General features: G+C 35.9%; 1 protein-coding gene across 1 annotated transcript in view; it reads left to right on the top strand.

Moving 5' to 3' along the window:
• Positions 1-14,110, top strand: part of LOC108447635 (contactin-5-like) — a 219,819-nt gene that overhangs the window by 142,472 nt on the left and 63,237 nt on the right. Inside the window, exons 4-5 of the mRNA XM_017738189.1 lie at positions 7,929-8,052; positions 13,609-13,784. Of these exons, the coding sequence (XP_017593678.1) occupies positions 7,929-8,052; positions 13,609-13,784 (300 nt within the window). The remainder of the gene's footprint in view (positions 1-7,928; positions 8,053-13,608; positions 13,785-14,110) is intronic.

A 14,110-nucleotide genomic window follows, 5' to 3' on the forward strand; every position in this document is an offset into this window, starting at 1 on the left:
ATATGCTCTCATTTGTCACTAAATGCAATAGTTCATAGTAACAGTACATATTTTCTCATGTTTGGTTACATTTAGAAAGCCAAATTTCTAATAACGTTTCTTTAGTGATAATATTTACCTGAACTGCAGTCAAAAAAGGTAGAAAGCCAGGAAGGAAGGAAGGAGAGGAAGGAGAGGAAGGAGAGGAAGGGAGGGAGGGAGGGAGGGAGGGAGGAAGGAAGGAAGGAAGGAAGGAAGGAAGGAAGGAAGGAAGGAAGGAAGGGGAGGGAGGAAGGAAGGGGAGGGAGGAAAGGGAGGGAGGAAGGGAGGGAGGAAGGAAGGAAGGGGAGGGAGGAAAGGGAGGGAGGAAGGAAGGAAAGGGAGAGAGGGAGAAATTAGAAGATACATAAACATATTATTCTAAGGATGTAAAAGAGGAAAGACTTGTGATTAATAATTTGCAGTTCATTGACATTCAGACAGTATCATGAATGTGATAACAGGTTACTGCTCCTCTTGGCAAAGTCTTACATTTTCTCAATGGAAAATACCTTACACGTAATGAAAGTTAATGGTGTATGCATGTGTGTTTGTGTAGAAAAATGGCTTCTGCACGACCATAAATATGTTCCCTGAATTAAGTTTGATCTAGAAAAGAAACAATTTGATCCTGTCAGCAGATAAATTCTGCTTGATGGCATTTCTGGAACTGGGGCATCTTTCTACATTTGTCCTTCCACTGCAATACTCTTTTAAGCAGTGACTAGAGTGAACTCGGTTTTTACCCCATTCACCAGACACTGATAACTCCTCTCCGACAACCTGATATGGGCAGGTTAATGTTAAAGTCCAGTATTAGAACCAGAGTCTGTTATCCTTATCTTCTTCAGCATGAATGTCTACAGACTGAACAAGAAAGCAAAAAAACCAGACTATTTGAATAATATAGTACAAGAAATCCTGGGCATCTCCAGAAAGTGTGGTGAGATCATAGCTCAGGTATGATCATCATATCATAGATATGGTCTATGATTTAGGTCAGCAATTATGACTCTTCTCAAAACACTGGGGCCACATTGCAGCTCTGCAATTGAGATTCATCAATTTTTCAGGAGCAGGTGAAAAACCACTGACCGGAGACAAAATTGTGAAAGGGCCTTACCTCATAAGGCCTAATGAATAGAGTATTTGACCAAGAAGAGAGGAACACCTTTCTTTTAAAGACTACATAAAATAGTCCTAGGAGACTTATTTCACTAACAGATCTTGGGATATCCAGCTGTGTAGAAACTTGTAGAAATAGGTAAATCTGAGTCACCTGAGTAATGTTTTAAATGCCCTTGATTATCTGAAGTGCCTGCATAGCACAAGCATAGGTATGAGACAGTATTTAGATATGATCAGCATGGGACCAAACAGGATAATCTGCATCATCTAAGAGGAATAGAACACATCTGTTATGGCACCTGAATGTAGCTTATTTTCTAAACCTCTCTCAGTTCTGTTAACAACCTAATGTCTGAATAAATATCTTTGATATTTAGAAACTGGGGGAAAGTGACTATTTCAATTATCTGTCATTACCACTTGCTTATCTTACTAAATTTCTTGGTTTGATTTGGCCCCAAGGCATTTTTTGGGTTTTGGGGTTTTTTTCAGTTTTTACAGGTCTTGAAGTAAAGATATTCTAGTTATCATCCTATAACTGCTATGTGATGGTAGGGTTCAGTGGTCATGTTTATCATCCAGGGCTTCCCAAGTGAGGAAATGCTGCAACATTGTGGTAGTGAAACACAACTGCTTCAAGTAAGATGACATTTTTAGGAGGAGAGAAAACATGTTTTATATTATTATAATAGAGAATTTGCATAATTCAACCATCTAATATATGGCATAAATTCAGGAGTGAAGTTTGCCATAAAAAAAAAAACAACCAAAAATGCTTTTATTGGCTGCTGAATTATACCAGTTCTCAAATGACTTCTCAAATGATTTCCCAGCAGACATGCTCAAACACCTGACACGGCTTGTAATAAAAGTTCTTTTATACTGACTTTATGCTATTTCATTTGCACTTTCAATTCAACATGTGTTCCTGATATCTTAAATTAAAAGAACTATGCTCTAGCTCACTGCTGACTTTGAACTATCTGGAATTATTTAGCGTAAACATGCAGCTAAGGCAGTGCAGTCCTTCTCTTCAAACTCTGCATCAATGTGTAAAGTCATGACTAAAAAATGGAATAGAAAGTATGAATTATTCATTAAATACTCTTGAAGAATCATAAAACTGCAAACTCTTATATTTTCTTACCGTTCCAAAAACTTTTGGAATTGCTGCAGTAAAGATAATTGAACTTAACCTTGAATAAGGACTGTCTTTGTCCTTTCATCTTTGGTTTCATGTATTTTAGAAGAAAATGAAGAACAGAGTCTGTGTCACAACTGAAAGTGTTTGAATCAATGAACCCCAAGATACACAAGATTCGAACCTAATTTTTGTAAAATGGGAATTCCTAATACCCCACCATCTGCTAGATTTAGCATTTAGCAGTCTGAATTATAGACACAAACTACTAACTTTTTTCCATTGCTAAAAATATTTGACAACTGGTTTATATGGTATCAGTTTAGATATTATAAGCTAAATTCAGAACAGATTTATTTGTTTCAGACCACAGAACAGAGAAAGTAATTTCAAGCAACAGAAAAAACTGGTATTATCTTGCTTAACAAGCAAATAAACGTTTCAGGAAAGAGAAATCTGAAAATGTGAGAAAATAATTTAATCTCCTTTGCAGTATAAACTTAATAATGCATGTACTGTACAGTGTTCCAGCATGCAGTGTACTAGAATCAATGTATATACCTTGAAGCGCCTGTATCAGTCTCAACTTACCTCAAAAGGAGTCTTAAAGTTTCTCAGCTTTTAAGTTGACCAAAACATAGGTTAAAAATTAATTTTTTTTTTTTAGAAATGCATATGTTGCAAATACATACGTGTGTATGTATATATATGTATGTCTCTGCTTCTATAGATGCAAAACACTTATTGTAAATTTCAGCCACCTTTGTTAATTTGAAAATATGTTACACAGAGATTTAATCATTGGAACATATTTTGCCTTGATGAATTTGTGGGCTTCTTTTTTATTATATTAAAGGAAATTTTGAAAATATATCATATTTTGACATATGATAGTGATATTAAAATGAATAATAATTTTTTATTTCTTAGGAGTAAAGGTGAAAGATTATATCATAGGACCTACTTGTAAAATAAATATTAGCACTGAAGTTAATACATTAGTTCAGTGTTTAAACCAAAAAAAAAAGATATCTTCTAGCTTTTGTTGGGAGAAAGCAATAGGTTTCCTTTTAAATCAGTGTGAATATACTTCTAAAATATTTTCTGAATATACTGAACAGGTTAAACTGTCTAGTTCCGTGATAACAAAGGTAATGGGAAGATCCTTGAGAGTCATCACCTGAAATTCATAAAATAAGCATAATCTTTAAACCAAGAAAGTAAAGAAAAAAAATCAAAACCAAGGTTGATAGTGAGGAGTAGCATCAGAATGTGATCCGCCTTTACCAAAAAGTGTCTTTCACTTCATAGGACCAATTTGAAATGAAACAGCTTCGGTTAATTTTAATTACTTCTTCTTATATGCAGATTTCAGCAACATATATAGCCTTATCAATAACTCCTTCAAATTTCTTAATGTATCCTGAACATATTAATACCTAGGACTGTCAGATCATCAGGATGTATTTTGGTCTGTGATGTGTCAAGTAGGTACTTTTCTGAGTAGGGCCCGTATGCAGAGTAGAGTCATCTGTATTTTAGGATGGAAGGTCTGTTAGTCATCCCTCTTTTTATTCTGCTTTAAAAGTTCTATCATTTTACATTCCTTGTGTAGCTTTTCTTTAGAAAATTCTTCCATCTCCACATGGGTTTAAGAAGTCTTTGGAACATGGGGGCAGAAAATGGAGCAATAAGTAAACATTCTTCCTGGTCCTGTAAAAACTGCTTCTAAAGATACATGAGCAGAGGAAGGGGAGAAGACCTGGAGGAATACTTCCTTCCCCCATATTCAAAGGCTGCCTGAGTATATCCCCTTACATAACTTGTCTGCTGTTTCTTCCCACCAGTAGCTCAGACTGAGAAGATGGCTCCATGACTGATTAGGCCAGTCATGTATCTTGGAGGGTACTTATTTAAGAAAACATTTATAATAACCTCATTTCTTTTCTTCTTTAGAAGTACAGCACATAGAATTATCAGACACTGAAAATAATAGTGCCAGTGCAGCTCTAATGCAGGGGTTTGAACAGGGTCATATTTCTTTCCTGCCCACCTCTGTGTTCCCAAGGTTCCAAGAATTAATTCATTTTCTCTGTGTATTAATTGACCTGGAATTTTATCAAGAATGGTGGCAAGAAAGCATTGTTGAGGAGTTACCGTATTGAGGAATTACACTCTTGAGGAATTACACTATTTCAGTTGCTACAGGATTTAAAGTACAGGAAACTTTATTCTCATCTGCAGTTTGTTATGATACCTGCATCGCTCAGCAAGAAGAACTAAAGAACATCTGATTTTTTTTCTTCATCAGTGATTGAGGGAGAGAATGAAAATATGAAAGAATATCTACAGATAAGAGAGAGAAACCACACTTTGGCTACTGTCTGAGTTGCAGGACACAGATTCCAGTTTTCATTCCCATGAGATTTAAGTACTTAGTACTGAGAAGTCGTATATTTTTAAGTGCAGAAGTGCTGTAAGGAGAACACTGGCACTCAAAGAATATTGGAGCACTGTTCTGAAGAATATTCAAGAATTTAAAAGAGCAATTTTTCTTATATTTTGAATGTTTTCCATATCCTTGCCTTTCTGGACAACATCAGTTTAAATAGTAAATCCTAATGAGAGTGCTTGCCTAGGTTGAAAACAGCAACTTAAAATTGTAAGGGGACCACAGACGTGCTGTTGCACTGCTTGTTGCAGTGCACACCTGTATTCCCAAGACTCTGTGGTAAATCACTGGTCTTAAATAAGATAGCACTTAAAGCGACCCGTTTTATGTATCTTATTTTATAGAAGCCTCCACAAGGAACAGAAATACTTCCCTTGAGAAATTATAATAGTAAATTGAAATATATGCATGCTAACATATATGTTAAATATTCATTTAATTTTATGTTCTTGCTTAATTTAGAAAGAAAAAATAAGGTGTGGAGCTCAAATCCTGTGATGCACACTCACAGAACTATCCTGTTTAAGAGCATGGGTCACAATTAGATAAAACATGGGTGCAAAGAAACCTGATGCCTTTGGATCCCTGCAGGCATCAGAAAACATACATAAGTATAAAAATGTGTGTGTGTGTGTGTAAATATATAGCTTATATCTCCATATGTACAAAGATATAAACATTAAATATTATAAGAAAATAAGGGCAATAAGGAAAAGGTAAGGGATATTTCCCCCAAAAGACCACACACAGCAGAAGAACCTGCCAATGGTTCATGAATCAGAAAATTTTCTTTCAAGGTCGCACAGAGGGGTTGGATTGCTCCCCTGTCTGTGGCTTGAGGAGAGCCTCCAGCTATCTGTGGGACCATGGTGTGTTGCAAACTGAGGCCACAGGTGCTCCCTTGTCCTAAGGTCGATGGCTTTGTCAAAAGCTGCAGAAGTCTCTGTCAGAGTGGCTTAGGGACAGGATGAGAGTGTGCCATGGTCTGGTCCTGCACCTAGCCTTGCATCTTTTTCTTTTCTTTCCAGCACTCCTAGACTGTGATATTATATTTTATCTACAGAGTCTCTCCTAGGGAGAAGACAAAATCATTAATCTTTATTAATATACACCCTATCCATATGCCTACTAATCTGCATGAAATAACACTTAAATTTAAAGCCATGATTTAGATTTGTTATCATTAATTAATTCTTGGTTTTTCTAAACTCCAGCTTGATATGAGTTCTGCTTATTTGCACCTACATTCATTAGTTTTTTCTTTTGTGCAATGCAAGAAGCAGGTGACCAAATTATAAGAAACAATCCATACGATGGATTTGTATCAATATTTTCCTTTCATAAAATAAATTTTGCCAGCTGAATCCATTGCCCCTCTGGCATTTTAAGCTGCACTTCTCAAAATTTATTACTGGAGTTATTTTAACTTCAATAATATAAGTACATATCAGAAATCACTTATTGTGATTGGTTTGTTTGTGGTTTGTTTTTTTTTTTAATATTGCAGATATTTGGTCCAGAACATATATTTCTGTCAATAAACCCAAGCAAAACAATGTACCTAAACAGCAATCCACAATCCTTTGCACAGTCCTACAAGTGGGTCTAATAAACTGGGAAATCATGGGAAAGAGAAACTACTAATTGCAGCTGCTGCTATTTGCTGACTTTACAAATTTGCAGGCTAATTATTTGAATCTATTTCAGCAGAAACATACACACCTGAAAATAAAAGTATTTTCAAAATCTGCATTTGAATAGTAGTGTAAAAAGACAACAAAATGTATAGTAAGTGCGTAGTCACTAAAAAGAAAGGTTGAAAAGCATAATGGGGTCTTAAGTCATCATTTTACTGCATGATAAGAGAGTTGAGAAACCCCAAATGTAAGAATTTAAAGACATGGAAATTTGCATCTCAAAACTAGCATACTTTGACCTGTCTCCCACGTTTCTCATCCTTTTTCAGCTGCCCAGCCTTTCTTTTCTTTACCAAGACTCAGAGCCCCATGTACCTTTTCCTGTCTACCCAAATTTTATGAGGCTGTTAGCTGTGTGATAAAGGTTGCAGTTCCCAAAACCGTGAAATCATAACATGTGGTTGAAGTTGTGTGGAGTTGGTAAAACAATGCAATAAATAATTTTTAAGTCAGTGACCAAACCCTAAGTCTCCAGGTGTACCTTTTTTACCTCAAGCTGCTGTTGGTAGGACAAATACAGCAGGATGATATAAACTGCTTAATGTGTTGTGCTGTCCTCAGTAAGAACTGGAGGATGTCTATCACATAAACATATGAAACCCTAAAACCCACAGAGAAAACCCTGCTTCATTGAAAGTAGCAGGACAATGTCACTATCTATCTGCACACAAATCTTTAGGCTAGTGCTTTAAAGATGAAGAGCACTGTGCATTTAAATCATCCAAGAGTCTGAAGTAAGTCTAAAATTATTAAAATTCCACAGACTTCTGGTGCACAGTGAGAATTTTAGTTATTCAGACCAACACGGTCAGGAATGCTCTTCTTGTGACCTTTTACTTTTCTGGAGGCTTTCACTTCTCACTTCATAATATGAATGGATTGGAATCATAGATATGTTCTATGGGTCTATCCAGCTTTTCTAGTTCAGAAATGTAAACTCTTATCAAGATGCAGGTACATGCCAAAATTAGAGAAGGCAGTGGAGGAAAATGAAATGTCAGATTTAGTTATATATTATTTAATAATAGACACCATTTACTGCCATTAATTTTCCAAGTGATTTTTCTTAGCAACTCCTTGACATAAAGGGGAAAATTGTGTATTACTTTTCTGTGACATAAGCTGCTGCAAGCAGTAGGAAAATTTTTGTTTATCTTGCTCTCTCTAAGCAGAGTTAATTCCTCTTAAGTCTCTTGAGCTTCTCTCTAGACCGCAGGCCAAAACATGTCTAATGAGAAAGCCATTCTTAGGCATAACAAACATTTAAATCATACTATGTGTTATAGTCTTCACTTAGTAATGTTTCTTATATTTCTTCTTTATCTTTTTTTTTTCTTTTAATAATTGTTTTTTAATGCAGCATCTGAATTAATGGAATATGAACCTCAGGAAAGCAAATGCAATTATGCATACTTTAATCTCACGTTACAAATCTATAACACATTTACATTTCTTCAGCTTTCCTAAATTGTAGCACTTCTTTTTTTCACAGAAAGTGTTGATTATGGGCCAGTGTTTGTACAAGAGCCAGATGATATGATTTTTCCGACTGATTCTGAGGAAAAGAAAGTGTCTCTGAATTGTCAAGCACGTGGAAATCCTACTCCCACATACAGGTACCTGTTTTAGAACTTTATTTTTTTAAGTTTTCGGAATATTAGCAACTGCAATCCTACTCTGAAAATCAATGTATTTTGGTGTGAAACAACAGAAACAGCTCTGTGACGCTAATGTTTTTCCTGATTGAATGTTCTTTTTCTGATTCTGAATAAGCAAGAAGAATAAGTGGCAGTGATTAAAGGAAAAGCAATATTTTAAGTTTCAAATTATGTGCTCTCTGCATCATTTCTATCCATGTGGAGAGATTCCTTTTGTCCAGTTAATTGACTGCGACAACTGACAAAAACAAAATATTTAATTGTTTGGTTTTTTTTTTATTTCGAAGCATCTATAAAGCTACAAATTACTATCCCAATATATAGGGAAAGCAGCAAAGTATAGGTACATTAAATGACATGACTTTGCACTACAAGATACTATGGTTGAGCCAAATCTGGTGTTTTTTCACGCACAAGTCTACCATTTTATTCCCGTGCAACTATCACCTGTTGCTTATTTTTCCATACAGACTTGTATGCCACAGTTATCTATTATTCAGACCTGTGATGACATACTGTGAGCCTCAGAGTGCAGTTCATTGATGGTGCACACTTACAGGTGGTAACAGTATGTTGCAGTCACCTTACCCATTTGCTGTATCTGTCTCTGCTCATATTTTATGCAAATTACAAGTGATGTAAGAGGGCTCGGGGAACATATGGTTGGTTATTTTTTCCATATACTTTTAATCTTTCCTCATAGAGTCATTCTGCAATTAAAAAGGGAACATAAAGACTCTTACTGTGTTTTGTCATAGGTGGCAACCATCAGTTCTCCATTTTGTCTTTTGCCTTTTACCCTTATTTGACTTGCGGATTCTTCAGAATTCTGGTTGAATTTTCCTTAGAGTTATTTGAATCACAACGCTTGCATTTCTATAACTTGAAGAAATTCAGGATCAGTATCACCCATAGACACCCCCACCACAACAGTACTCAATCTGCCTCTTTGCAATAGATGGACTCATTAAGTGGATCTGGCACGTGACACAACCTCTCCAAACAGCACAGGCATGACTAATACATGTAACATGGGATTAGAAATGAATATCCAGAAATTCTTCAAACCGGAATAGCATTAATTCCTCACTATGTGGTACAGAAGCTATCTTGCTTGCTTCTTTACTGACATTCCTTGTGTAATTTCTGCTAATTACTGGTGATTTGTTAATAAAAAAAAGAAAAAAAGTCTATTAGTTCCACACATTGTAAAAGTGCTGTCAGTCCATTAAACATAGAGTGTGACCATGGGGAAAAGGCACAAATTCCCCCCCAAAGGAGAGTCCTACATTCAGGTCTCCCAGACATCATTATTCTTGTAGAAATTTTGTCTATGGAGAACCTATGCCAGCTCTTTTCTTTCTTTGTCCAACTTTTTTTTGTGTTTTCCCAGCAGAATGCAATCAACAAATACAGACTTTCAGCATATTTTAAAGGGTGACTACAAAGAGGATAGGGGTCTCTTGTCACAAGGAGCCACATGGAGAAGGCAAGAGGCAACATGGTTTCATACTCCTCAGTAATCAGTGAAGGTTTTCAAGATGCAAATGAACAAGATGCTTGATTATCTCATCTAGGCTCCATTTTCCATATAAGACTGGAGCAAATGATCGTTTATCATCCGTTCCAACCTGGGCTGGTTTATGATTTTGTGATACCTATTTCTTCAGTTCTCCAGAGATTAATTGGTTTCAGCAGCCTCATAAAGAAACTTTCCTGACTGTTGCTCATGCAAGGAGAGATTTAACCTGAAAGGCCTAATTCAAACAGCATAGTTTAACTTCTCCTTCTATTGCTGCCACTTGGCTGCACAGCATTTACAATGCACACTACCATTCAAGGGAGGGAAAAGAGGTAAAAATTACTCTCTGAGGAAGATACTATTCTTCAGGACAAATGTAGAGGGAATTTATTCTCAAAAGATCTACAGATTTACAACATTTTATATATGCCACTGCCCGGCCACACTACCAAAAAACCAGTCCAGCTGGACTGGACAATAGAAATCTTTATTTACATGTGCTCTGAGGCCTTTGCTGCTAAGAATTATTTTCAGCCAAAACCAAAGCACAGTAAAACTTTATTTAAAGTTACATTATTTAAAGTTATATTAAAAGAACATTTAAAGCACTCAAAAATATCAGTGTTTCCTCTGCCTTTTAAATTAATTTCTTTAGTCTGTGTAATTCGTGACACAGTGTTCATAACCTGGTTACAAATTCTCTTTTTTTCAGGGACATTACTTTGTTTTAACAAAATGGGTAATTCTCACATAATTTCAGATGTTGTTCTTCCTTTCAAAGTGCTTTATTTCCCCTTGTCCAAGCTCTACCCTGAAATAAAAATTTTTAATTTTTTGAGTTTCAGCCATTAAGGTATTTTGATGCATAGATTTAGGGGATAACTCCCTGAGATAAACTGATTCTGTTTGCTTAGCATTTCTGCAAATCATAGTTTAGCATCACAAGTCAGGACCAGTACAATGAAGAAGATAACTGTGATCCCCTCAATGAGGAATTCAGACATTCACAAACTTCCTGTGCGATCTCACAGGTCACCAGTGTTACTGAGCTACAAGCAGGTGTTGAATTCCCTGAGATGCCACTTCACTACACGGCTTTCCCTGATTGTGAAACACTTCATGTACGATTTTACTTAGGCCCCACATACACTGGGTAGTAATTTTTTGTCAGTATCATTTCCTGTTAGAAAAGGCAGTTGAAAAAGTTTTCTAAGAATTATTTTTTGTCTTCTGAAGCCAAATTATAGTATTTTGAAATGTTATCAGTCACTTTTCTTCAAGAAAAAATGCATCTGAATTTTCCTAACAATCTATGTCCTTGGAACTGCTATATTTTGGGTTCAGTCCTTCCAGATCAGTCAGGGTACCAAGAAAAAAGTCACCTGATTCAATTTTGTTTTTCCTATAAAGTGCGTAGATTATATGAGGGGAATACAATCACTCAGGAAGGACCCCAAGATAAAGAGGCAGGTAGTTATCAAGATCCAAAGTAAATCATTCAAAGAAATTCAAGAGATAAAATTCAAAGAACATATTTTTGCATTGAACTTAACTGAAAATGAAACTAAGGAAAAAAAGCTAATTAAACTGAATTTTGTGGTAGTTTTCATTTGGAAATGCCAAAACACTCATTTCTTTGCATTTTCCCTGTTTAAATTTCCTTTCATTTCAAGATCAATTATTTTTACATTTTTATTTCACATATATAGACAAGGATATATGCATAAAATGTTAACTTTTTTTATGATTTCATTCAAAATATCAAATAACTAATCAATTGTTCAAGATTAAAAATTCCTTTCCTTTTTAGCTCTTCTACGTACGAATCTACCTAAAATTGTAGTAATCCTACCAAGCTTTCCTCAATACTCTTTAAAATATTAATAAATTGTCAATGATGTCTCCTTTCTTACATTAAATGAAGCTGAGGTGCTCTGCAATCAAAAGTCCAATTGTGAAAAGAAGGGACAAATAGTAGATTCACAGTTCATCTAAATTCTGACAATTCTGACCTTTGGATTAAGAAATAGTCACAACTACAGTGGCTAAAACTGCTGGCTGTACCTCATTCACCATGAATGTTAACAAGATAGGGTGAATTGGTAATCATTTTGCTGTGTTAAAGTTGTGTCTGGAGTTTAAGTGTTGCCAGGTTCTTCCAGTCTTTGCTAATCTCTGGCAAAGCTTGCAAGTTCCTGGAAATTTCCCAAGCCAACTTTGAAGCTGCAGAATGACAGCGAAAGAGTAATGAAATATCTGGGCATTATAATAATTGCACCATATCTGTTTACACTGCTCTTCTTTGCATTCTTCTTAAAATTTCATGTAATTACACTTTGACAAAAAAGCAGATTTAAAAGTCTTCATATGTGGATGTTATTCTTTAATTCAGAAACTGCAAACACACACACACACACACATATGAGGCTATTCCAGACTGCCAAAGTCTATTAATCTACCACAAAAAATATTTTCTCTTGCAGCCAGTGGACTATTACAGAGTTTGTTGCTTCAATCTTTTGAGATGAATGAGGGGCTGAGGCTTTTTGGCAGACAATATCTGGGACCCATAAAACAACTTGCACAACTGAAAAATTATGGGACACTTAGGTTAATTCTGAAACCTCAGAAAAATAAGTGTTCATTCAGGAATTATTCAAAACTTTGCCTGAGTTGGGATACTTCCACTTTCCTACAGCCTGGCCCTTTCCATCTTATCTTTACTCCCATCCTTGGCTTTACTGCTCAGGCTTCTCATTTCACTCTCAAACACCTCCCTAACTTAGCATTCCCTATTCAGACTGTTTATTTGATCTTAGTTTCCATGTACCTAGTAGCTGCCCGGATCTGCCCTTGGCCACACACCAGTTAACTCCTGTCTTCTCTTCCAGTCTTTGAATTTTGTGTATACTGATTCAGCTGATATTATTTTGCCTTTGTCTGTTGCCAAAATCCTATACTGCATAACAGCCTATGTACATCAATCTACCTCCCTGCTCTTCACAGGTCTTGCTCTTCTTTCTTCTGTATTTAAATGAGGTGTCTCTGTTTCAAATCAAATGCTGAAAGAATGGGGGAAAAAAGCTTGCTTGTTTGCATGCAGTGTAGACTCAACTCTGCTACCTGTAAGCTCAGCTGGGCCTGATGTCTTAGGTTTTAGCTTTTATATTTTTCAAATCCTGTACTGCTTAATGTGCAACTCTGAAGTTTTGTGTGGCCTGTTAGCTGCTGTTCTCTCATGCTGGTTAGACATAACAAGCCTCTCTAGGTTTGCTCTTCAAGGACACCAGACCCCAAAATGAGTAAACTAAAGCCTAGATCGGTGGCAAACTTTGGGTAATTACATCATTAACTGAGGCTATAATTGGAGAATTAACCCTCATATGCAAATGGACCAAGCTTATAAAAGTGTGAAGAACCCGTGACCCAGGGTCCATCTTGGGTATAGCCTTTTGACTGCCCAGGGTGTACCTTTGAAGGCCCTTCAAATAAATACCTACTTTTATTCTCTTATTTTTGTCTAGTCTCTGTTTTTAGGCAGCCACCTCAAGGCATCAGGCCTAAAGCTTTAAAGACAGAATATGAATTAAAACTTTGATTATCATAAGCACAGTAAAATCCTATTTTTAACATAAAGGATGTCTCTGCTATGCAGTTTTCAAGTCTTAAGCCTTTATGAACATTAGTTTTTTGGGGGGGGAAAAAAAAAAACAGAAAAAAAGAGATCATTTTTTCACTCAGCATAGGCAAAACAAAGAATATCCTTTTTCTTCAGAGATTGAAGATCAGGTTTTGTTTGTGTTTTTTATTCGCTTATGTTGTCGAATGCCTCCATTCAAGATTTTCCAGAGTAATGGATTCCTGCACAGGACATATTTTAATAGTTGTCCTCATTATTACAACTGGAGCTGTCAGATTCTCTGTACTAAGCTTAATACCTTCACTCAGTTATTAAATGCTCAAGTAGGTTTTGGTTTTTTTTTTCCCCTAAGATGGCTTCGAAATGGAACTGAAATCGACGTTGAAAGTGATTATCGTTTCAGTTTAATAGAAGGAAGTCTGATCATCAACAACCCCAGTGAAATTAAAGATTCTGGACAGTATCAATGTTTAACTACCAACATGTTTGGCAGTATTTTAAGCAGAGAGGCCATTCTTCAGTTTGCATGTGAGTAACACTTTTTATAATACTGATAAATCAGACCTTATATTTCTTGTTAAGGCACTAAATTGTAATGTGAATATGTTATACAAGTGACACTGACATTGTTGGGCTAGGATCTCAAAATTAGAAATAAAATACTTAGCAGGAAAATGTGATTTTCTGTAGACTTGTTACTTTAAAAATAGAACCATCAGGGAAAATAACTCTAGTACATGGTCCCAGATCCCAAATGCTGTATTTTAATGGCATACTCGAATACTCTGCAGTGATGTATTTCACTCATTGCTAGTTTCCTGAAACATCTGTCATTTTGCCACATTTCTCAGCAG

This window comes from Corvus brachyrhynchos, unplaced genomic scaffold, assembly GCF_000691975.1.
Source record: "Corvus brachyrhynchos isolate BGI_N302 unplaced genomic scaffold, ASM69197v1 scaffold117, whole genome shotgun sequence".
Classification (NCBI taxonomy): domain Eukaryota; kingdom Metazoa; phylum Chordata; class Aves; order Passeriformes; family Corvidae; genus Corvus; species Corvus brachyrhynchos.